Genomic DNA, 23,856 nt, shown 5'->3' with positions numbered 1-23,856 from the left:
TCTAATTCTTTGTTTAAGTATCAAATACAATCCCATAAAAATCAATTCAAGAAATGCTATATTTAGAAAAATATCGCCCAACCAGCATGACTCGGTGGTTGAGCATCGATCTATGAACTAAGAAAGAGGCCATAGTTCAATTCCTGGTCAGGGCACATGGGTGTGGGCTCCATCCCCAGTAGGGAGCGTGAAGGAGGCAGCCTATCAGTGATGTTTCTCTCTCATTGATGTTTCTCTCTCTCTCTCAATCTCTCTCTCTCTCTCTCTCTCTCTCTCTCTCTCTCTTTCTCTTCTCTCTCTCTCTCTCTCCCTCCCTTCCTCTCTGAAATCAATAAAAATATATTTTTAAAAGAAAAATATTAAAATATAAAAAGATAAGAAAGAACATTAATTCTGGCCTTTTCATAGGAAAAGCACAATAATATCTCCAATAAATATGAATCAACTTAAGTATCTTCCCCCACTCGAAGCAGAAAAACTTACTCAGCAAAGGTAAATGCATAAATCTTTCAGGATCTCATCTCAAACTATGTAGAAACCGACAAGTTTCCTGGAACACAGATTAAGCGACAGTAACCTGGAACCCCATCCAACCAGAAGGGAATAAGCAGAAACAAGCTTACTTCCTACAAAGGAAGAAACTATAAAAATAATTCAAGAGGACCAGAAAAACACTAATTTGAGTATCTAAAAAGGGAGAAGTGCCGAAACTGGTTTGGCTCAGTGGATAGAGCGTCAGCCTGCGGACTGAAAGGTCGCGGGTTCAATTCCGGTCAAGGGCATCTACCTTGGTTGCGGGCACATCCCCAGTGGGGGGTGTGCAGGAGGCAGCTGATCTATGTTTCTGACTCTATCTCTCCCCTTCCTCTCTGTAAAAAATCAATAAAATATATTTTTTTTAAAAAAAAAAAAGGGAGAAGTAGTTGCAAATAACTCTAAAAGGAGTATTTTGTAAATGTCCCAACAAACTATTAGAGGTTGAGAAACCATGTCTGGCAGCCCAGTTAATTTCAGAAAGAATAATTAAAGGAATTTAGTCCCTTGAGTCAGAGAAGTCTGAGAAGAATTGTAAGTTTGAATCACAGCAGGTTTGCAGCCCATTTAAGTCATTGGACCACTAGACCTTTAGGAAACAGGAAAAAAAACTTTTTTAAAATACAGATGTGAACATATATAAGAATTCTGCAGAGATTTAGTTGTATACTGCCTTGGAATTATATGATTGCTTTCTATGGAGGATTAATTCAGTTCTCTCTTTGGCACTGAGGTTATGCCCACAGTACACCTTAACCTTTCAAAATAAATGTTTTATTTAAATTTAAAGTTTTATTTGGGATAATGAAATTATATTTATTTTATCACTCAAAACTGTAAAAATATAAAAAGGATTTCATTAATGTAACTGAGGAAGTACCACATTGTACATTGTCTTCCAGAGTTGCAAAAGAACAAGGAGAAAGGGGAGGAGGAGAAGGCAACCTTTAAATATATTTTGTAGGTGAAAGTCTGTCTTCTGCACTAAGTTTTCAGGATTAAATAGGTTTAGATTGTTCCCAGTTCTATCAAAGAATGTTCTTAAGTAAATATCTTTTTTAAAAATCCAATCATAAATTCAGATTCATTTAATTATCCCCAAAATAGCAAGAAAATAAATAGGTTTGTTACTAAAGGACACCATCATTCTAAGTTGAGTCAAGGCTACTGAAATGTGATCTATCTTATCTATAACAATAAAAGCATAATATGCTAATTAGACCAGACAGCCAAACGACCTTCCAGACGACCTTCTGACCTTCCGGGCCAAGCCGGGGCTGCAAGGGCCAAGCCCCTTGCACAAATTTCATGCATCGAGCCTCTGGTTATATATAAAAATCTTTCATGATTGCTCCTATATAGGGACATTCAAGAAATGGAGACATTCAAGAAATTAAATTCTGATGAAGGCAAGGAAGATATAAAACAGTTATTTGAGGGGGGTTTTGTTTGTGTGTGTGTGTGTGTTTTGTTGTTGTTAATCCTCACCCGAGGACATTTTTTCCATAGATTTTTAGAAAAAGTGAAAGGGAGGGAGGGAGGGAGAAAGAGGGAGAGAGAGAAAAAGAGAGAGAGAGAAAGATGTGAGAGAGACACATCGATTGGCTGCCTCCCACACACACCTTGACCTGCAACCCAGATACATACCCTTGACTAAGAATTAAACCAGAGACCCTTTGGTGCGTGGGCCCACGCTCTAATCACTGAGCATTGCTGGTCAGGGCTATTTGAGTATTTCTAATGCGTTCTCACTTTAATCCGAGATTTGTCTATATCTTTGGGTAAGATTGTGAAACCAATTCCAATCACTTCTCAAATACATGTTCAACAATAGAGAACTTCCAAAAAAGAAATATAAGAGCTGAAAGAAAAAGCTAACTATATACTAAATACTTGCTCCATAACAAAAATATTCCCTTTACTAATGTAGTCACATGAGTTCAATATTTTGTTTAATTGTGCTATAATGTTCATTTCCAAAACAAACCATACCAATATTAAACAAGACAGTATAAATGAACAAAGGACTTGAATAGTTCTCAAAGATGATATACAAATGGCCAATAAGCACATAAAAAGATGCTCAACATCATTAGCTATAGGGAAATGCAAATCAAAACCACAGAGATACTGCATCACACTCTCTTGAATGTTTGTGTTTGTTGCTTTTTTTAGCATCTTAGGTGGGGTTTTTATTTATTTATATCAGACAGTGAAAGGGAGAGGAAGAGAGAGACAGAAAGATCAATACATCAATTTGCTGCTTCCTGCACATCCCCTACTGAGAATCAAGCCAGAAACTTAGGCATGTGCCCTGACAGGGAATCAAATGGGCAACCTCCCATTGAGGTACATGGGATGATGCTCAACCAACAGCCACACTGGCCAGGCTGACTTTTTTTTTTTTTTTTAATGAAAATAAGTGTTGGTGAGGATATGGAGAAATTGAATCACTGGCACATTGTTTGTAAAATGTAAATGTAATGTAAAATGATTCAGGTGCTGTGAAAAATAGTTAGGTGCTCCTCAAAATATTAAACAGAATTACCATATGACCCAGCAATTCTACTCTTAGGTATATGTCCAAAATAATTGTGGGGAAAAAGAGAATATCAAACAAATATTTGCAACCCTAATGTTCATAAGCAGCATTAATCACAAGAGTGAAAAGGTGAAGACAATCCAAGTGTCCATCAACTGATGAATGAATAAACAAAATGTGTTATACACATATAGTGAATATTATTCAACTATAAAAAGGAATGAAGTTCTGACACATGCATGAACCTTGATATTATGCAAATGAAATAAGACAGTCACAAAAGGACAAATATTGTTTGATTACACCTAGAATAGGCAAGTTCATAGTGACTAGAGGTTACCAGGGGTTGGGGGTAGAGGAATTGGAGAATTATTGCTAATTGGCTACGGAGTTTCTGTTTGGGATAATAAAAAAATTTATGGATACCCAGTCAGTATGGCTCCGTGGTTGAGCATTGACCCATGAACCAAGAGGTCATAGTTGGATTCTGGGTCAGGACACATGCCAGGTTTTCCCACTCCATCCCCAGTAAGGGGGCGTGCAGAAGGTAGCCGATCAATGATGTTTCTATCTCTTTCACCCCCTTCCTTCCTCTCTCTGAAATAAATAAAAATATTTTTTAATTTTTATGGAAATGGATAGTGGTAATAGTTGCACAACATTGTGAATGTACTAAGTGCCAATGAATTATATACTTGAAAAGGGTTAAAATGGTAAATCATATATATATATATATATATATATATATATATATATATATATATATATATCTCTTACTACAGTAAAAATACATTAAAAGATTTGTAGTTCTTCAAACTTTTGTGGGTACTATGAGAGAAAGACAGGCAGAGAGAACAGTAATTTCTCAATGCAAGGGGGAATGAGTTTCACGTCAGTAATTTTAAGGGTGAGGTAGGAAAAGCCAGGTCACCTGGTCCACTTTCTAAAATCAAAACTGAGTAGAGATCCAAAATAACTATCAGGTCAGTATGAGCCAATAAAATTGTCCCTTTTCTATTTCTAATTTGTGTCTGAGTTAAAAGAACTGCTTAACTGCTTCTCAAGTTTTTTGGTTGTTTTTTCTTAATTTATTTCTTATTTATTAATTTTTTTTGAGAGAGAGAGACAGAGAGATTGATTTGTTGTTGCACTATTTTATGCATTAATTAATTGGTTCTTTTTAAATTTTGTTGTTTTTATTGATTTCAGAGAGGAAGGGAAAGGGAGAGAGAGAAACATCAATGATGAGAAGCATTGATCAGCTGCCTCCTGCACGCCCTCTGCTGGGGATGGAGCCCGCAACCCGGCATGTGCCCTTGACAGGAATCCAACCTGGGATCCTTCGGTCTGTAGGCTGACGCTCTATCCACTGAGCCAAACCGGCCAGGACAATTAGTTGGTTCTTGTGTGTGCCCTGACCAGGGATTGAACCCGCAACCCTGGCGTATGGGGACCGTGCTCTAACCAAGTGGAGCGACCCGGCAAGCGTTCAAGTTTTCGTTTTAAACATAAACAACCTATAAGGTGCTTATTGTGTTTACTTTTATCATCTTCAATATTTCAACGCACACACATTTTTTTCAGCATTGTCTCGGAACAAAAACTCGTTTTTCTCTGAGATACCACCTCTCTAAACGGGACTGCCAATGGCTTGTCCGGTGCATATAGAAATGAACTTTGTTCAAAAGTTAACACCAAAATGCCTTCACCCCTCACTTCCTGGGACCTAGGACCGAGGGCGGCTCTCCCTCGGGAGTTTCCCAACAACACCCAATTCCATAAGGGTTTTTCTCACCCTCTGTAAACGGGCACAGGTCTATTATTCTCCAGGCGGCTCCAAAGGATTCTGGGAGTTGGGGGCGGGGCTTGAGGGACAAAAAATTAAATGTTGGCACCAGACGGACAGCGGATAGGTTTACGATTATCAGCCAGTTGCTGAGCGATTTCTCAAATCTTTCCACCAGTTCCCTCACTTGTCTCACCCGGTAAGCTCGCGTTCTTTCCCTTCCACGCCCCGCCCCTCAACTGCCCCATTAGCCAATCATCGGGCTGGTGCTTGCCAGTCCGGGCCAATCCCTAACCCGTTTCCTCTGAGCGGGAAAAGCTCAGAAGCTGCGAGAGAACGAGGTCGGCTAACCGCCCGCTCTCAGCCTTGTCTCTGGGGGGTGGAAGGTAACGGGCCCTAGAGGCAGTTGCCCATTGGCTAGGCAGCAGGCCAATGGAGGGGGTGCAAAGCGGGGGGCGGGTCTCACAGGAGGGGGCGGCCCGGGGCGGTTCGGTGCCGGGTCGCGAGGCGGGGGTCGGCAATATAACGGCCTCTCCCCCCCGACCCTCCTTCCCCGCTCGGAGCCCCCCACCCACGGACCCGCTCCAGGCAGCGCCCGGGGCGGCGGCGGCGGCAGCGGCGGGGTGCGGGCTGAGGGAGCCGGGCCTCGACGCCCCCCCTCACCCCGGTGCCCCAGAAGCTCTACCGAGTCCCGGAGGGGCTGAGGGTCCCATGGAGGTGAGAGACGGACACCCCTGGCAGCTCCCTCACCCTCCAGGCCTAAGGGAGGGACTTGAGGTAACCGGCGGGGATGGTCAGGGTCTGGGTGGCGACCAGACTTGGAGGATGGCGACCGCGAGAAGAGGCTGAGGAGAAGGCGCGTCCCTAGACGCTGTTCTCTGAGGAGGTCGCCTCAGGGCAAGCGAGGGCAGGTCGCTTTTGAAGCGCCTCGACGGGGCGCCCGGGCCGCGCCGCGGGAAGGGGCTGAGGGCGCGGCGACAGGTCGAGCGGGGGGCGTGGGGTTCGCGGCGCGGCTGACAGGACTGGGCGGGAGGCCGCGACGGCCGGGCTGCCGCTGCGGCCTGCACGTCGGGCGGCGGCGGCGCTGAGGCGATGGTTGGCAGCGTAGGCCAGTCAGGGCAGGCGACTGCCGCGCCACGGACGGCTAGAGGACTGGGAGGGAATCCGAGGGACGCGAGCCCGGGCCCCAAGTTAGTGTCCTCGTCGGGGATTCGGAATTAAGTTAGGCTGCTAGGGGAACGGCCGAGGTGAACCGAAATGCCATTTCAGCCATGGCTTCGCACTGCGTGATGTCTCTCTCTGGTTTCCTATTCCTGCTCGTGCAGCCCAAGGTGGCGTTCCGCGGAGGTGCGAATCGCTGCTGGAACCTCAGCGCCGACACCAGCGGTAGACTAACGGATGTGTTCAGCGGCGTGATGTCCGGCTCCTCTTCCTTCTATGATTGCTACAAAGCGCAGGTGCATTCTTCAGCTCTGCCCTGTGTTAGAGGATTTATTCTAATCAGATTCATTTACCTGAGCCGATTCTTATGGGTGTTTAAATTGCTCCAAGTTTAAGACCAGAAAGCCATAACAACATTTCACAGAATACATACTTTGCTTTGAAAACAAGTTAAGGAATAAGATTTTTTTGATTTTTAAATATATTTTTTATTGATTTTTTACAGAGAGGGATAGAGAGCTAGAGACATCGATGAGAGAGAAACATCGATCAGCTGCCTCCTGCACACCCCCTACTGGGGATGTGCCCGCAACCAAGGTACATGCCCTTGACCGGAATCGAACCTGGGACCTTTGAGTCCGCAGGCCGACGCTCTATCCACTGAGCCAAACCAGTTTCGGCAAGGAATAAGATTTTTAACTGATTGTTGTTTTCGTCTTGTCTTCAATGATGTCAGAAATGTACGAAAATACATATTTACTTAGTAAGACCTTAAAAATACTTTTCTAGGTCTTTGTAAATCCGTACAAACATACTTTTGATAATTTAAAGATGAAATTTTTGTCACTTCTTTAGTCTTTGGCTTCAACAGTGTCTTTCAATACTACCTTTTACCTCACCTAAAACATTTAAATTTTGTTAGTCATATTAAATTGGTCTTAGGATAATGTAAGTCATTTTCATTTGAAATTAATTAACCAGGACACCAATGTTGATATTGTTATACTTTGAATTATAATAATATCCTGAAATAAATTATTTCATCTACACATAGCCTTACAAAGTGTTATGCCCACTGTACAGATTGAGAAACTGAGGCTCAGAAAGCTTAATTTGTGTCCACAGTGACAAAGCCCAAGTGGAACCCAGGTCTTTTCACTGCCAAGACCAGCATTCCACTGCTCTTTATAATGTTGACATCGCTACTAAAATGTACTTGAATTTCTCTTTAGTTATTTTAAGTATATCAAGAATATAAACGGTAAATTTTGCAGTTACCTGGATCTAATTAATATGCCAACCCCAAGTATTTGCATATTTAATTTCTGTAAATGTTTTAACTGAAAGGGATCCATATATTTAAAGTATAATTATGTTTGAATTCACCACATTACTTTAGTTGCTTGTTTTATCCTGTAATATAAAATTTAAATCAATCTTTACAAGATTTAACTTTTCTAATACTCAAAAGTTAAAAATTGTGAACCTATACTTTCAGACTTCTTTAAAGAAGCATTTTCTAGAATAAAATGCATCTAAGTGTTTAATCTTTGCCCTAGCCAGTTTGCTCAGTGGATAGAGCCTTGACCTGTGGACCAAAGGGTCCTGGGTTTGATTCCGGTCAAGGGCACGTACCTCGGTTGCAGGCTCCTCTGGGCTCATGCAGGAGACAATCAATCAATGTGTTTCTCTCACATCATTATTTCTCTCTGTCTTTTCCTCTCTCTTCCACTCTCTCTAATCAATGGAAAAATATCATCGGGTGAGGATTAATATATATATATATATATATATATATATATATATATATATATATAAATGTTTAATCTTTTATTATTATATTCATTCTATAATACTATTTCAAATATTTTAAATTATTTTTACTGCTCAATCGTTTTTGGAAGGAGACAGGATTTTAAATCATTAACATCTTAAAATTCAAACTTTCACCTTATTTACTCAGAGTTCATTATAGAAATGTTCACGCAAAAAAAGAAAAATTAACTGCCATTTTTCTCCTAATTGTAGTAATATCTTTAAATTTTCTGAAGAGATCATAATTTATATATCATCTCATTTTTATAATATCTCTTAGAAATAAAAATGAGACTGAAAATTAAAGATACTGTTTTAAAATGCCCTAGAGCCCTAGAGCCAGTTTGCTCAATGGGTAGAGCATCGGTCTGTGGACTGAAGGGTCCTGGGTTCAATTCCATGTTCAGGAGGCAACAAATTGATGTGTGTCTCTCACATCAATGTTTCTCTGTCTCTTTCTCTACCCCTCCCTTCCACTCTCTAAAATCACTGGGAAAATATCCTTGGGCGAGATTAACTAGAAATAAAATAAAAAAGAAAATGCCCTAGGAGTAAGAAGGCCTTGAGTTTAGGTTTTAGTTTTGTCACCTTGGGCTCGGTAACTTGTAGCCACAGTTTTCTCATTTTTCTATTTTAATAGAATACCCATGTCTCTGGGTTGACTGAATACAAGAATGTATATGAAGTTTGTTTGAAATTCTCTATACCTAAATATACATTAACTTTTTTTAAAAAAGATTGGGAACATTAAGACTTTTATGATATGTGAAATATAACATTGCTAGTGTCCACATTATGTTTAACAAATTAAAACTACAATAATTATATGTGTTTTAGACTAGGTATAAGCAACAAGTACCCCCAGGGGTCAGATTAGATCTGCCAAGTGCCTATTTTTTGTTTAAAAAACAACAACATTTATTGGAATACAGCTGTGTGCATTTGTTTTCATGTTTATCTATTGTTGTTTCCTTTGTTCTTTCCTTCTTCTTCTTCTTCTTCTTTTTTTTTTTTTTTGTAACCCTCATCCACAGATATTGTTTTTCCCCATTGATTTTTAGAGAGATTGGGAGGGGGAAAGAGACAGACAGACAGCCCTGAGATCGAACCTGCAATCCATGTACCTGCCCTTGACCAGGAATTGAACCTGTGAACCAGCCAGGGCTATCTATGGTTGCTTAAGGAGACCTTAACAGTCAGCAAACCCTAGTATATATTATCTGGCTCTTTACAGAAAAAAATTTGCCAATCCCTAGTATAAAGTAAGCTTAAATGGCTAAGTCTAGATTTGATTTTGTCTCTCAACTCTTACGCATGTGTTATTTCCTCCTATTTCTTATTATACCACTAATATTCTGTAATAAATGTAATTTAAAAATGGCTGATACATAAGCATTTCTTTAAAATTTCAGAGTGAAGACAATGTTGACCTAAGGCAGACCTATAATACTCCACTTTCTTCATCAACTGAATATGCAAGTTCTGTAGATTCTTCAATTTTCTATGCACCATGGTCTACTTATGGAGATGATATTAAGCAGCCTTCTAATTCTCAGATTAATGTAAAGAACAGGTAAATTAATTGTATTTTTCAGGCTAAATAAAGTGTTTTTAAGTTTGATTACATGGGAACCCAATTGTATTAGCTCTTTGTTCCCTATATCAGCATTTTAATTTTATGTTATTAATTTTTGTTATGACATAATTTTGTGTTTATCAAACTTTTAGGAAACCCTAAACTGGGCAGTTATCTTATAATAGAGGCCCTGTGCATGAAATTCGTGCATGGGGCTGCGGGGGGGGCGGCGGTGTCCCTCAGCCCAGCCTGCACCCTCTCCAATCTGGGACCCCTTGAGCGATGTCCAACTGCCCATTTAGGCCCTATCCGGCCAGGATCAGGCCTAAACGGGCAGTTGGACCTCCCTCTCACAATCCAGGGCTGCTGGCTCCCAACCTCTTGCCTGCCTCTGCCTAATTGCCCCTAACCGCTTCTGCCTTCCAGCCTGATCACCCCCTAACCTAGGCATCCTCAAACTACAGCCCGCGGGCCACATGCGGGTGTTTTTGCCGTTTTGTTTTTTTTACTTCAAAATAAGATATGTGCAGTGTGCATAGGAATTTGTTCATAGTTTTTTTTAAACTATAGTCCGGCCCTCCAACAGTCTGAGGGACAGTGAACTGGCCCCCTGTTTAAAAAGTTTGAGGACCCCTGCCCTAACCACTCCACTGCCAGCCTGTTCGACGCCTAACTGCTCCCTGGCTGGCCCGATTGCCCCCAACTGCCCTCCCCTGCAGGCCTGGGTCCCCCAACTGTCCTCCCCTGCAGGCCTGATCCCCCCCAACTGCCCTCCCTTGCAGGCCTGGGTCCCCCGCAGTTGTCCTCCCCTGCAGGCCTGGTCCCCCCAAACTGCTCTCTCCTGCAGGCCTGGTCCCCCCCAACTGCCCTCCCCTGCTGGCCTAGTCTCCCCAACTGCCCTCCCCTGCAGGCCTGGGTCCCCCCCAATTGTCCTCCCCTGCAGGTCTGGTCCCCCCAAACTGCTCTCTCCTGCAGGCCTGGGTCCCCCCAACTGCCCTCCCCTGCTGGCCTAATCTCCCCAACTGCCCTCCCCTGCAGGCCTGGGTCCCCCCCAATTGTCCTCCCCTGCAGGCCTGGTCCCCCCAAACTGCTCTCTCATGCAGGCCTGGGTCCCCCCAACTGTCCTCCCCTGCAGGCCTGATCCCCCCCAACTGCCCTTCCCTGCAGGCCTGGGTCCCCCCCAATTGTCCTCCCCTGCAGGCCTGGGTACCCCCCCCCCCCAACTGCCCTTCCTTTCTGGCCTGGTCTCCCACAACTGCCCTCCCCTGCCTGCCATCTTGTGGCGGCCATCTTGTGTCCACATGGGGGCAGCCATCTTTGACCACATGGGGGTGGCCATCTTGTGTCTTGGAGTGACAGTCAATTTGCATATCACTCTTTTATTAATTAGGATACTAAAAGCCCAGCAACCATAACAGCAGAACGACCACTCAGCCAATCACTATGAGGTGCACTAACCACCTCTTGGTCCCTTTCCCCGGCTGGCCGGCAGGCTCCCATTGCCCGGTGGTGAATAGGGAACTGGAGTGGGTGGCAGGGGTGGGGGTGGTGGTAGTGGGGGACTGGTGAGTGAATGGAACAGCCGACCTCTTGATCCCTCCCCCTGGCCATCAGGCTCCAATCGCTCAATGGCGAATGGTGACCTCAGGGGTGGGTGGCGGGGTATGCGGGTAGCGCCAGGCCAAGGCCCCAGCCCCACCAGTAGCCCAACACACAGAGGACGACCCACGGCAGGGGCAGGGCCACAATCAGGTGGGACCGACTGACCTCTCGGTGCCTCCCCCACTTCCCTTCCCCCCAGCCATCAGGCTCTGATCACCCAATGGCAAACTGGGAACCCGGGTGGCTGCTGACAGCTGGGGGAGATGGCCCTGATCACAGGCTAGGCCTAGGGACGGTACCCGTGCACAAATTTCGTGGGCTGGGCCTCTAGTGTATATATAATTTTAGCTTATTACTGTTTTTTATTCATTAGGAGGCAATCTTTAGTGACTAGATCTTAAGTTCCTCTTTTGAAAGATATATAAATGAATTACAATTTTTAGATCTGTTTTTTTATCCATTCTAAATTTTCAGTAATTTCTTCCTTCACAAGTACTCAATAAACAAGATTTTTATCCAACATAAGAGACTTTTAAATTTTTTTATCCTCACCCGAGGATATGTTTATTGATTTTAGAGAAAGAGGAAGGAAAACAGAGAGAGAAACATCCATGGGTTGCCTCCCAGTGCACCCTGACCCGGGGATCAAACCCGAAATCTAAGTATGTGCCTTACCCAGGAATAAAACCCTTAACCTTTGATTTATGAGATGATGCTCCAATCACTGAGCCACCTGGCCAGGGCTTAATTATTTTTCTATGCAATTCCACAAATAAGGGCCTACTCTGTGCCTGATTCTTTCCTAGTGGAGATATTAGCATTCACATGGCAAATATTTATCCCTGCCTTTATACATTTTACAATACTGATGATGATAACTTGCCAGGCATTACAAGTATAGTGAGGTTAAAAAGAGAAAGTATAGGATATTATAGGAGCCTAATGCAAAGAGAAGCCTCAGGGGAGTGACATCTACCTTTATTTTAATTACATATAGGGAGCAGTTGATAGAAAATGATGCATCTTTAGTTTAAGCAGAAAATAATTATTTTTTCAATCATATTAGTTAAAAAATTATTAAAATTTTTAAATTTGTGGTAAGTTCTCTATAAAATAGTGATTTTATTAGAAAGATTATATAATGTATAATTCCATCAAAACAAATATTTTTAACTTGATATGTGTTCATTAAAAAAATTAAAACTTGCCCTAACCGGTTTGGCTCAGTGGATAGAGCATTGGCCTGCGGACTCAAGGGTCCCAGGTTCGATTCCGGTCAAGGGCATGTACCTTGGTTGTAGGTACATACCCAGTGCGGACGATGTTTCTCTAACATCGATGTTTCTAGCTCTCTGTCCCTCTCCCCTCCTCTCTGTGGAAGATCAATAAAATATATTTTTTTAAAAAAATTAAAACTTTACAAAAATATATAAAGAAAATCAGAAATCCACCTTAACCCTGCCTTCACACCTCCCAATAACAACTATTAATAGTTTATTATATATTACATTGAATATTTTTAGATATATACTAATACATTATTATATAACAAGCTTTATATTGAATATTTGTGAAACAACATGATATAGTGGAAAAAGACCATTTGTTTAGCAAGTAAAAGTTTGGCAAGTCATAAATCCTTGCAAAATAGGTTTCTTTTTCATTTTTTCTTTTCTTCATATATGTTTATTGATTTCAGAGAGGAAGGGAGAGGGAGAGAGAGAAACATCAATGATGAGCCGAAACCGGTTTGGCTCAGTGGATAGAGCGTCGACCTGTGGACTGAAAGGTCCCGGGTTCGATTCCGGTCAAGGGCACGTACAAGGGTTGCGGGCACATCCCCAGTGGGGGGCGTGCAGGAGGCAGCTGATCGATGTTTCTCTCTCATCGATGTTTCTAACTCTCTATCTCTCTCCCTTCCTCTCTGTAAAAAATCAATAAAATATTAAAAAAAAAAAAAAAAGAAACATCAATGATGAGAGAGAATCATGGATCGGCTGCCTCCTGCACACCCCACACTGTGGATTGAGCCTGCAACCTGGGCATGTGCCCTTGACCGGAATCGAATCCAGGATCCTGATCAAATCCAGGATCTGGAATCTAACACAGTACAGTGCAGTGCCAAGCATCATAAGTCAATCTGCAGGTCGATGCTCTATCCACTGAACCTAACTGGCTAGGGCTGTTTCTTTTTTTTTTTTTTAATATACTTTAGGAAGAGAGAGGGATAGAGAGTTAGAAACATCGATGAGAGAGAAACATCGATCAGCTGCCTCCTGCACACCCCGTACTGGGGATGTGCCCGCAACCAAGGTACATGCCATTGACCGGAATCGAACCTGGGACCCTTGAGTCCGCAGGCCGACGCTCTATCCACTGAGCCAAACCGGTTTCAGCTAGGGCTGTTTCTTTTTTTAAAATGTTTTTATTGCTCTGGCCGGTTTGGCTCAGTGGATGGAGCATCGTCGGCCTGCAGTCTGAGGGGTCCCGGGTTCAATTCCGATCAAGGGCATATGCCAAGGTTTCAGGCTTGATCCCCAGTAGGGGGCATGCAGGAGGCAGCTGATCAATGATTCACGTCATTGACGTTTCTGTCTCTCTTCCTCTCCCTTCCTCTCTGAAATCAATAAAAATATTTTTTTTAAAAAATGTTTTTATTGATTTGAGACGGAGAGGAAGGGAGAAGGATAGATAGAAACATCAATGAGAGAGAAATATAATCCATCTGCTGCCTCCTGCACTCCCCCTACTGGGGATTAAGCCCTGACTGGGAATCAAACCAGTGACCTCTAATACACTTTTCTTTTAATATATTTTTATTTCAGAGAGGAAGGGAGAGGGAGAGAGAGATAGAAACATCAATGATGAGAGAGAATCATTGATCGGCCGCCTCCTGCACACCCCCTACTGGGGATCAAGCCCGAAACCTGGGCATGTGTCCTGATCAGAATCGAACCAGGGGACCCCTCTATCCACTGAGCCAAACCGGCTAGGGCTAATACAAGTTTCTTAATATCTCAAATGATCATTCATTCAACAGCTGAATGATTACTAGTATTTGCCCATCTTATGTTATGAAGATCAATGAAATGTTTTGAGTGTTATGCAAATATAAAGTATTTTTATTTTTAAAATGCCCTAACACTATTAAATGTTAAAAACAAAATATGAGAAAACAAGAAGTTACAATTTTTAAAAAAAGTATTACTTCGAGGAACAAATTACCCAAAATCCATAGAGGGTAAAAAGGCACCAATTTTTCTTATGGTTTTTACATTTTGTATTATTTAAACAGTGTTAGTCACCAGGTAGCATTTCAGGTACATGGAACTCTAGTCACCTCTTTGGCAAGGATTTAGAGATAGCCCCCAAGTCTGTTACATTTAAGGGACAACTGCAGCCGAAACCGGTTTGGCTCAGTGGATAGAGCGTCCACCTGCGGACTCAAGGGTCCCAGGTTCGATTCCGGTCAAGGGCATGTACCTTGGTTGCGGGCACATCCCCAGTAGGGGGTGTGCAGGAGGCAGCTGATCGATGTTTCTAGCTCTCTATCCCTCTCTCTTCCTCTCTGTAAAAAATCAATGAAATATATTTTTTTTAAAAAAAGGGACAACTGCAATAGTGCTGTGTTATCTAGGATGACCATATCACATTTTACTTTATATTCCAATATAAAGAGACACAAAAATCAAGCAACAGGTTCACATGGTTTTCAAATTACAAATGAAAAGTCAGAGTAAGTGTTGATGGGAGGATGTATAATAGGATCAAATATGCTTTCAGGAGCAGCCACAGGATAGTACCAAGCATCATAAGTCAGAGATTTGTATTTTGGTCACCTAAAATGATTGTGTTTGGGAGAAATAAGAGGTAAGCATACATTGTGAACTAGATATAGGATTTGAAATGAAGGAGAAGTATTTATGTAACATAGTAAGCTAAAGTGGAAATTATTCTTGAGTTCTTGTTCCTTCTTTATTTGAAATTATGGTATAGATTCAATCCAAATATTTTATAGAAAATAATGGTAGGATAAATCTAGAAATAGAAATCAATATATTATATTTCAGTGTGAGTAAAATTTGTCATGTAATATTTATTTTTTAGGATTCAAACAGAAAGAAATGACTATGGCAGTGAAACAGACTTATATGGACTTGTATCTAACATTTTGGAAGAACAAGATAAGTCACAGCCATATTTTGCTGACGGGTTAGTATATCATATAAACTATACATTGCTTTTAAATTCACATACAGGATGGAGCAAAAGTAGATTTACAGTTGCGAGTACACAAAACATGGCTTATCTTGCTATTATTAATTATTGTATTATTTTCCATGCAAACAACTGTAAACCTGTATACTAGATTATCCTATTAACTATTATTTTTAGTTAATAGAGGATCATCTTAGAGTAGACATCTTAATTCAAATACTTGTTTTTAGGAGTCGATTTTGCTGAGATCGTTGCATACAATTAAAAGTTTCAATCTAAGGTTTAATTTGCTATTAAGAACTTTCATTTGGAAAATTATTCTTGCATAATTCAAAGCTATTTCCCTTGAGTTCATGAGCTAAAGTGTAGCTTAAAGAGTATAAATTCCAAAGGAGATATATATATATATACACACACACACACATATATATATATATATATCCCAAAGAATAAAACTAGCATTTCTCCTGTGCAGAAATGCATATGGATTTTATTCATTTGGTAAAAATTTTTTAAATATACATTGTTTTATTTGGGTATGGAAGCCATATTACCCAAATGCTTTATTTCATAAATAGGGAAATATGCAGCACATATGTAAACAAATAAAATATTTTAATTTCAATAATAGTTTCAACAAAACACATCCTTTTTCATTGAAAAAATTGTGGTCAACACTTTTTGTATTATGTAATAACCTAATTAAAGGAAAAAACTTAACTTTGTTTTCTGTTTACTATAGATAAAATATTATGTAAGACTATGTAGTCATCAGCCTCAGGCCTTAGTTAATGCTTCTTGGAAAAGACATATTAAGATTAAAATACATATTTATATAGCACATTTCAAGCAATAGAAAATTATTTGAATGTAATGGTAGCATACAAGACAAAGTTGAAAAGGATTAGAGAATGGGGAGGTGGTCGAGATAAATGTTTTTGAAAACCTTTCCTACCTTTTCCACTAAGGACAAAAAATCTTTTAAAGTCTAAATTGTAATTAAATATATTTACTTGTTCTAGGACCTGCTCCTCCAATTTAAAGTCAGTTTGGCCAGTGAACACAAGCAGATTTGCAGATCACCATGACCTGTTAACAGAAACCAAAAGGCCAATAGATCCAGCCATCTCTCAGCAAGCTTTTTATACTGGTGAATCTGTGTCAGCAGTGGAAAAGCAATACCTGCATAATAGTAATCTCACACCACAACAAAAAATAGATGAACTTTATCATGGATTTACTGGTTTAGACCTTGAAGAACAATGGATGTACCCCTCACGAAGTGATCATTCTAATTGTTACAATATTCAGACAAATGATACAGCTAAGACAACATTCCAAGAATATCCATTTGTCAAAAACTGTTTTACACCACAAGCTGGCCTCTCTGAGGTCATGAAAGAATCAGGAGCTGATACTTACCCTTATGGAAGAGAGAAAATGTGTGTTAAAAGTCTTGAAGCACCATTACAGCAAAAAAGGGCAGAGATATTTCTTTCCCAGTTTAATAGATACAATGAGAGTGCAGATTATTGTAGATACCCAGAATATGCTCATCCTAATAAGGCTAAACTTACTAAGTGTTCGAATTTTAGTGTCCAAGATAGTAAAAAATTAGCCAATGGCACACCTGAAACACCAACTGTAGAAGCAGACAGCTACACAAAGTTATTTCAGGTTAAACCAGCAAATCAGAAAAAAATGGAAGAGACAATACCTGACCAGCAGAATTTCACATTTCCAAAAACTACACCACACCTGACAGAAAAACAGTTTGCAAAGGAAGCAGCATTCACTGCTGATTTTGGCTTAAAATCAGAATATGGACTAAAACCTCATACAGTTTGTCCAGCTAATAATGATTTTGCTAATGTCACAGAAAAGCAACAGTTTGCTAAAGCTGACCCCCCAAATTCTGAGTATTTTAAATCAGTTACTTTATTGTCAAACTCAGCAACATCTTCAGGAGGTATCAACTTAAATAGGCCAACTTGGATGAATGTCCACACAAAAAATAACACTCCTATTCCTTATCGAAATCAAGGTAACTTGATGAAATTAAATAGTCATTTAAATGCAGCTTCAAAAGGTTCTAACCATTCTTCAGATTTCCCCCAACTATCATCCACAAATTTAACTCCAAATAGTAATTTGTTTCAGAAGTATTGCCAAGAAAACCCTTCAGCATTTTCTAGTTTTGATTTCAATTATAATGGTGCAGAAAGAATTCAATCTGTCAATCACATGGAAGGAATGACAAAGACTGCAGAAGAAAATCTCTTTGAATTGGTTACAGATAAAAAAATAAAGCAGCCAAATGGATTTTGTGATAATTACTCAGTTCAGCAGTTTGGGATCATTGAAAATGTAAACAAACATAATTTTCAAACTAAGCCTCAGAGTGGACATTATGATCCTGAGGAAGGTGCAAAGCATTTAGATGGATTATCTCAAAACACATATCAAGATCTGTTGGAGGCACAGAGTCATTTTAATAGCCACAGACAGGGAAGTGGAGATAACAATATTAATAGCCGTGTAAATCGCACACAGGCGTCATGCTTTTCTAATTATATGATGGGAGATTTAAGACATAATCAGAGTTTTCAACAACTTGGTTCAAATGGGTTTCCCCTAAGGTCCACCCACCCATTTGGCCATTCAGTTGTTCCACTCTTGGATTCCTATGATTTGTTTTCTTATGATGAGTTAAGCCATTTATACCCTTATTTTAATGATATGATGTATGGTGATAATTCCTTTTCTGGTTTTGTGCCAACTTTTGGATTTCAAAGACCAATTAAAACCCGTAGTGGACCAGCCAGTGAACTTCATATTCGTCTGGAAGAATGCTATGAACAATGGAGAGCATTAGAAAAGGAGAGAAAAAAGGTAACACAAAGCTATCCAGTTAGGAGTAACTTGGTATGGCCCCACATCTTTTGTTTATCTTTGAGTACTTGCTTTATTTCTAAGCTGAATTCTTCTCTAATGGCAGTATTTGTTAAATCCATGACTATAAGGAATTAAGTGATTTAAAGACAAAAAGCTGGGAGTGGGAGGAATGGAGACATCTGTAATAGTGACACCAATAAAAATAAAGCTTAAATATGTAAAGAATAAAAAACTAAAAAAGTTTGGGGTTAAAAAGAATTGTTACTTATGTAAAGTTTATTTTGCCAATGAAGTAGACTTTTTCCTTAATGGGTTTAAAATTAATTTCTTTTAATTTTGAAGGTATTAAACTGTTGGGAGTGTCCAGGTATTTTATTTGTATTAAGTATGACAGAAAAATACTGTGGTTTGTATTTTTTGCCTTTTGATACCAAAACAGAATTATTTGAAGGAGTAATTTTCAATTTATTGCTTAGGCCTAAGAAAAATATTACCATTGAATCATATTTGGAAAATTCATCATCTAAAAATTACATAATTTTTTACAGACTGAATTGGCCCTTGCCAAGAATTACCCAGGAAAAAAAGTATCCAGTACTAACAATACTCCAATTCCAAGGCTGACTTCCAACCCATCTAGAGTTGATCGCTTAATTGTGGATGAACTTCGAGAACAAGCCAGGGTAAGTTATAAAAACTTCCAATAGTAGACTTTTAAATTGCTTGACAAATTCTTATAACATTTCAGTAAGTAAGAATTCTAAAGGATTTTTAAATCACACTTATGTGTAACTCTCTGAAGTATATTCTTTTCCATGTTTGGTCCTAGAACTGATTAATATTTAGGAAAGGGAAAATAGCCCCACTCAATTATTTAAAGCTAGGTTTAATAACTTAAATGGTTCCTCTTCAAACTGAAATTGGCAGTGGAGCTAATCAACAGAAAGAATTTTTTTAAAGCAAAACCATTTTGAATATTATTTACAGGGAAAGTCCCATTTCTTAGTCACAAACATTTGTTTTCTAGCTTGATGAGCAAGCTGTGCTTGCATTATACAGGATAAATTAATAGGGAATTACCATATTTCATTTCTTAACCCTGTATTAAGTTATTCAACAAATAAGTATACACAGCAGTGTATTAAATACTGATAAACTGATGTATGTAGGTATGCATACTTTTATACATTAGCCTTGTTTGGGGAAAGTAGTATGTCACTTCAAATAAAATGTATAAAATACTGATATTAAGTCCTTTTGTAATTTAAGAAATGATTGTTCCTATTATCTCTTGTAATTTCAGGATTTTCTAATCAACTTTAATAGAGTAAGATAAATTTTTTTCTTTTTTGATATTCCTCTCTTAAAAAGTCACAGCTTTCTAAGTAAAATCTGATGAAGATTCCTGAGAAAAAGCATGCAAGGAAATAGGTTGCTTCTATGATTGAGTGAAAGCCACTTTAGGAATTAGAAAAATCAATATAAGCCTGTTTTATTGAATGTCAGCTTCTTACTTTGTACCATGCTGTCTTTAAAATATAGACATGAACTATTTCAGTGGAAAATATTGATTTTACCTAGCTTTCAGCCTAGGTCAGTTGAGATTCTTTTATCAAATTTGTAAATTTGGCCCTTGCCGGTTTGGCTCAGTGGATAGAGCACCGGCCTTTGGACTGAAGGGTCCCAGGTTCAATTCTGGTCAAGGGCACATGCCCAGGTTGTGGGCTTGATCCCCAGTGGGGGGCATGCAGGAGGCAGCCAATCAATGATTCTCTCTCATCACTGATGTTTCTATCTCCCTCTTCCTTCCTCCCTGAAATCAATAAAAAAATATATTTTTAAAAATTCGTACAATGGAATTTATCAATGTTTATACTGATATGGATTACAGCCAGATGTTATGTTAATAAAAACTTCAGTCTTTTATTATATTTTCTTAATACCATTCCAAGTTAAAACTCCTTTTTCTCAGTAATACATTTCTCAGCAATAAATCAAAGGATTACAAACTGTGATTGTTAAGAAATATACTTTTACCAGCTTTTTAAAAATATATTTTTTAATTGATTTCAGAGAGGAAGGGAGAGGGAGAGAGAGATAGAAACATCAATAATGAAAGTCCCCCACTGGGGACTGAGCCCGCAATCCAGGCATGTGCCATAGACCAGAATCGAACCCAGGACCCTTCAGTCCACAGGCCGACGCTCCATCCACTAAGCCAAACCAGCTAGGGCTTACCAGCTTTGATAATGTGTCACATTAAGTTAGAAGGTTATGTTTATAGCTGCCATAATTTTTTATCTATATTTAGCAACATTAGATCAATAATATACAAAGAGAAAAAATATTTTCACATGTACTATTTTCTAGTATGCTAGTTTTATAGAATTCTGAAAAGAAATCTTTTTAAAGTTTATTAAAAATCACTGGTGCAAATTTCTTTTTTACATTTATCACTTATTCAAAATGGTGTCTTACTTTAAAAATATGTAATTGCCCTAGCTGGTTTGGCTCAGTGGATAGAGCGTCAGCCTGCGGACTGAAGGGTCCCAGGTTTGATTCCAGTCAAGGGCATGTACCTTGGTTGCAGGCACATCCCCAGTAGGAGGTGTGCAAGAGGCAGCTTATTGATGTTTCTCTCTCATTGATGTTTCTAGCTTTCTATCCCTCTCCCTTCCTCTCTGTAAAAAAATTAATAAAATATATTTTTAAAAATAAAATAAAAAATATGTAATTGAAAGTTCATTCAAATATTTTATATTGGGTTTTTTTTTCTGTTGTTATCCCTTCAAGGATCTAGCTGGTTGTACAATTGGGAGGAAAATATTTAGTAACTGTACACTTTTGTTTTCTCTATGGACCTAAACTGGCATAAACCTATTTCAAAGAAACTTGATATGAATGTGAGGGTAGAGGCATTGATTTAGGTGCCTTCAGCTTCTTGAGAGGTATTTTACTACTCTTTCCAATCACTGAACACCAAGTGCTTGTGTGAATTTTAAAGATTTTTTAAATTCATTTTTGGAAAGAGGGAGAGGGAGAGAAACATCAACTGGCTGCCTCCTGCATGCCCCTCACCGGGATCAAACCTGCAACCCTGGGCTTGTGCCCTGACTGGAAAACGAACCTGTAATCTTTCGGTGTACAGGACAACACCCAACCAACTGAGCCACACTGGCCAGGGCAGTTTTAAATCATTTAGTTAACAAGGGCAGTTATTCAAAAAATTCTCTTTCCTCACACCTTCCAAGGTTAGAATTTGGGAAACAAGTTAGGAATATGAAACATACTCCCCTTACTGATCTAATATACCAGTGCCCTTTTAAAAGGGTAATTAACCAGAAGATTGAGAAATTTCCTAATTCTTAGCAGTTCTGATAATTATAAGATTTTTATTATTTCAATATAATTTAAGTCAACATTTTCTGGATTATGAATTCTTTAAAACTGCCACTAGCTCAGTACCATTATCTGAATGTTTCTGATTTCCAAAAGAACACTGGAGGCCCATAAAGGACTTGTTGAAGTGAGGATTGATCAGTCTAGAGTTTCTCCCTTTTAGCTTATTTTTTCCCCCTTTAGATTACAGTACCTCCTAATAACACTATTTGCCAAGAACAGTGTTGGACCTTGTATTTGCACTTCCTGTTAATGACATGGAAATGTTAGAAGGTTTGAATTTTCCATTGTTGTTTATTCCCATTAACTGATTACCTAAAAAGCTTTTAGAATTAACAAATACAAGAAGGCACAAAAGACAAGACTTTCCGTCTTTGTTACCCCCAATATGGTGTCAGGACATAATAAGCATTCAATTATTTATTGAATGAATATTATTACTCTCATGTCTATTCTGTTTTTTTGAAGATTTGTAAGTTAATGACAGGGCAATGTGGTTACATGCCTTATCAAAATGTAAAATCTTTCCCTCAGGTTGTAACTTTACTAGGCAAGATGGAACGTCTTCGAAGCTCTCCCCTTCACGCCAATATCTCTACTGCTCTTGATAGACACTTGGAGTCCATTCACATTGTACAGTCACGTAGAAAGGATGAAATTGTTAATGCTTCAAATCGTCAAAAGCAAGGAGTTCCTAGATGCCAAGATGACAGAGGTACAAATATTAATGCATATTACTTTGATAAGGCAATGAGATCGTTTGAATGTTAATAAAATCAGATTCTAAGGTTAAAGATCATAATTCTAAGATTTCACTTATCTAAAGAATAAATTGGTAAAGATGCCCATATAATCTCCAAAAGTACCTTGATCTGTTTTGTTAACTTGATCCACTTAATTTTAATTCCATCAAAGTCCATGGTAATTTTTATAAAAATTACTAGAGGCCTGGTGCATGAAATCCGTGCACAGCTAGGGTCCCTAAGCCTGGCCAGTGATCAGGGCCGATCAGGGCCTTCCTTTGTTCCACGCCGCACCCTGGTGGTCAGCACACATCATAGCAAGCGATCAAACTCCCAGTCTCCTGGTCAAACTCCCGAGGGGACACTTTACATATTAGCCTTTTATATATATAAATGATGTTTGATCATGTAGTAGCTCAGCACTGGGCTTTAAGAGGTAAAGGAAACTTAAAACCTTTTGCACTCGGATGTCGAGTGTGACTCGACACGGTTAGCATTAGAATAAAGGAATCGAGAAAAAAGCAAGCGAGTGCAAAGGGTTAAATGGTATCTAATGTGAACTGACTGTAAATGTTTCTTTTACAGATGTTTTTGCCCTTGCTGCAGCAATTAAAGAGATGTGTGTGGCTACTCGGAAGGCACGCACTACTCTGTGGTGTGCACTGCAGATGACCTTGCCTAAAACAGCCAATACAACTGGCCAAACAGATGTGGAAAAGGCTTTACAAGATATAGTAAACTGTGAAGATAAAGTCCATGAAAGCATAAATAGTAGCAATCCAATGAATCAGAGAGGTGACACAAACAAACATTAAGGAAATCCCAGCAGAAATAAAAAGCTGATAAGTAAATGTATCAAGACATGCTCAACAATTGTAATGAACTTGTCAAACTTGAAAATTTCAATGCATTTTTTCAGACTTAAGAGTTTAATACCTTAATGAAGTCTAACTTCAATTTAAAAATCTATTTGGAATGAATCAAATATAGTTTAAAGTGAACTCAAAGGGAAAGTTGACTACTCAGAATTCTGAGTAGTCGAAGATAAGTTTAAGTAAATTAAATATTTCCTAACAGCTAAAATGTTGCTTAAACCTATTCTGCAGTGCAGGTAAATGCAAATGTGAAATTCTTCTAGAAGATAAGTTTCATTTAGGTCTGCCTTAGTAAGTATAATTCCAAATAATGAATCTAAATGACTGTACCCCAATTATGGCTACAGTCTAGTAACCAAGACAAGTTTTGATTGTGATTTAAAAGTGTTTTCCTTACAAAACTGGATAATACCTAGGAAACAGAGGAAAACAAGAATGAACCCAATATTCATGTAAAATTTTAATATTTAAACTACTACCATATTTATAATTTGAAATCTTAGTACCTAAGTATATGGAGGGAAATGCATCTGATTCTCCTAAATTAGTGATAAAAGTGCCAGTGTAAAAACCATGCAAGTTACTGAATATAAAATCTGTTCAAATCATTTGTGTATATTAAAATTTAATTATACTATCAATTATTAAATATTTCCAATTTTAAAGTACATTGAATTGAAACAAAACATTTCCTTTATCTGGATCTTTTA

At 39.1% G+C, this 23,856-nt stretch overlaps 1 protein-coding gene across 1 annotated transcript; it reads left to right on the top strand.

Annotated features, from left to right (window-relative positions):
- Positions 1 to 5,573: 5,573 nt before the first annotated feature.
- Positions 5,574 to 23,397, top strand: MEIOC (meiosis specific with coiled-coil domain; the record flags this gene model as incomplete). Its single annotated transcript, XM_079797156.1, has 8 exons — positions 5,574 to 5,639; positions 6,188 to 6,319; positions 9,251 to 9,411; positions 15,124 to 15,228; positions 16,257 to 18,126; positions 18,678 to 18,812; positions 22,063 to 22,243; positions 22,857 to 23,397. The coding sequence occupies 8 exons, from the start codon at positions 5,574 to 5,576 to the stop codon at positions 23,084 to 23,086; spliced, it is 2,880 nt and encodes a 959-aa protein (XP_079653282.1). The 3' UTR covers positions 23,087 to 23,397.
- Between the last annotated feature and the right edge of the window lie 459 nt (positions 23,398 to 23,856).

The sequence above is a fragment of the Cnephaeus nilssonii genome (genome assembly GCF_951640355.1).
Source record: "Cnephaeus nilssonii genome assembly, chromosome: 19".
Classification (NCBI taxonomy): Eukaryota; Metazoa; Chordata; class Mammalia; order Chiroptera; family Vespertilionidae; genus Cnephaeus; species Cnephaeus nilssonii.
The sequence above is the reverse complement of the archived record's forward strand: the minus strand, read 5'-3'. Positions and strand labels throughout refer to the sequence as shown.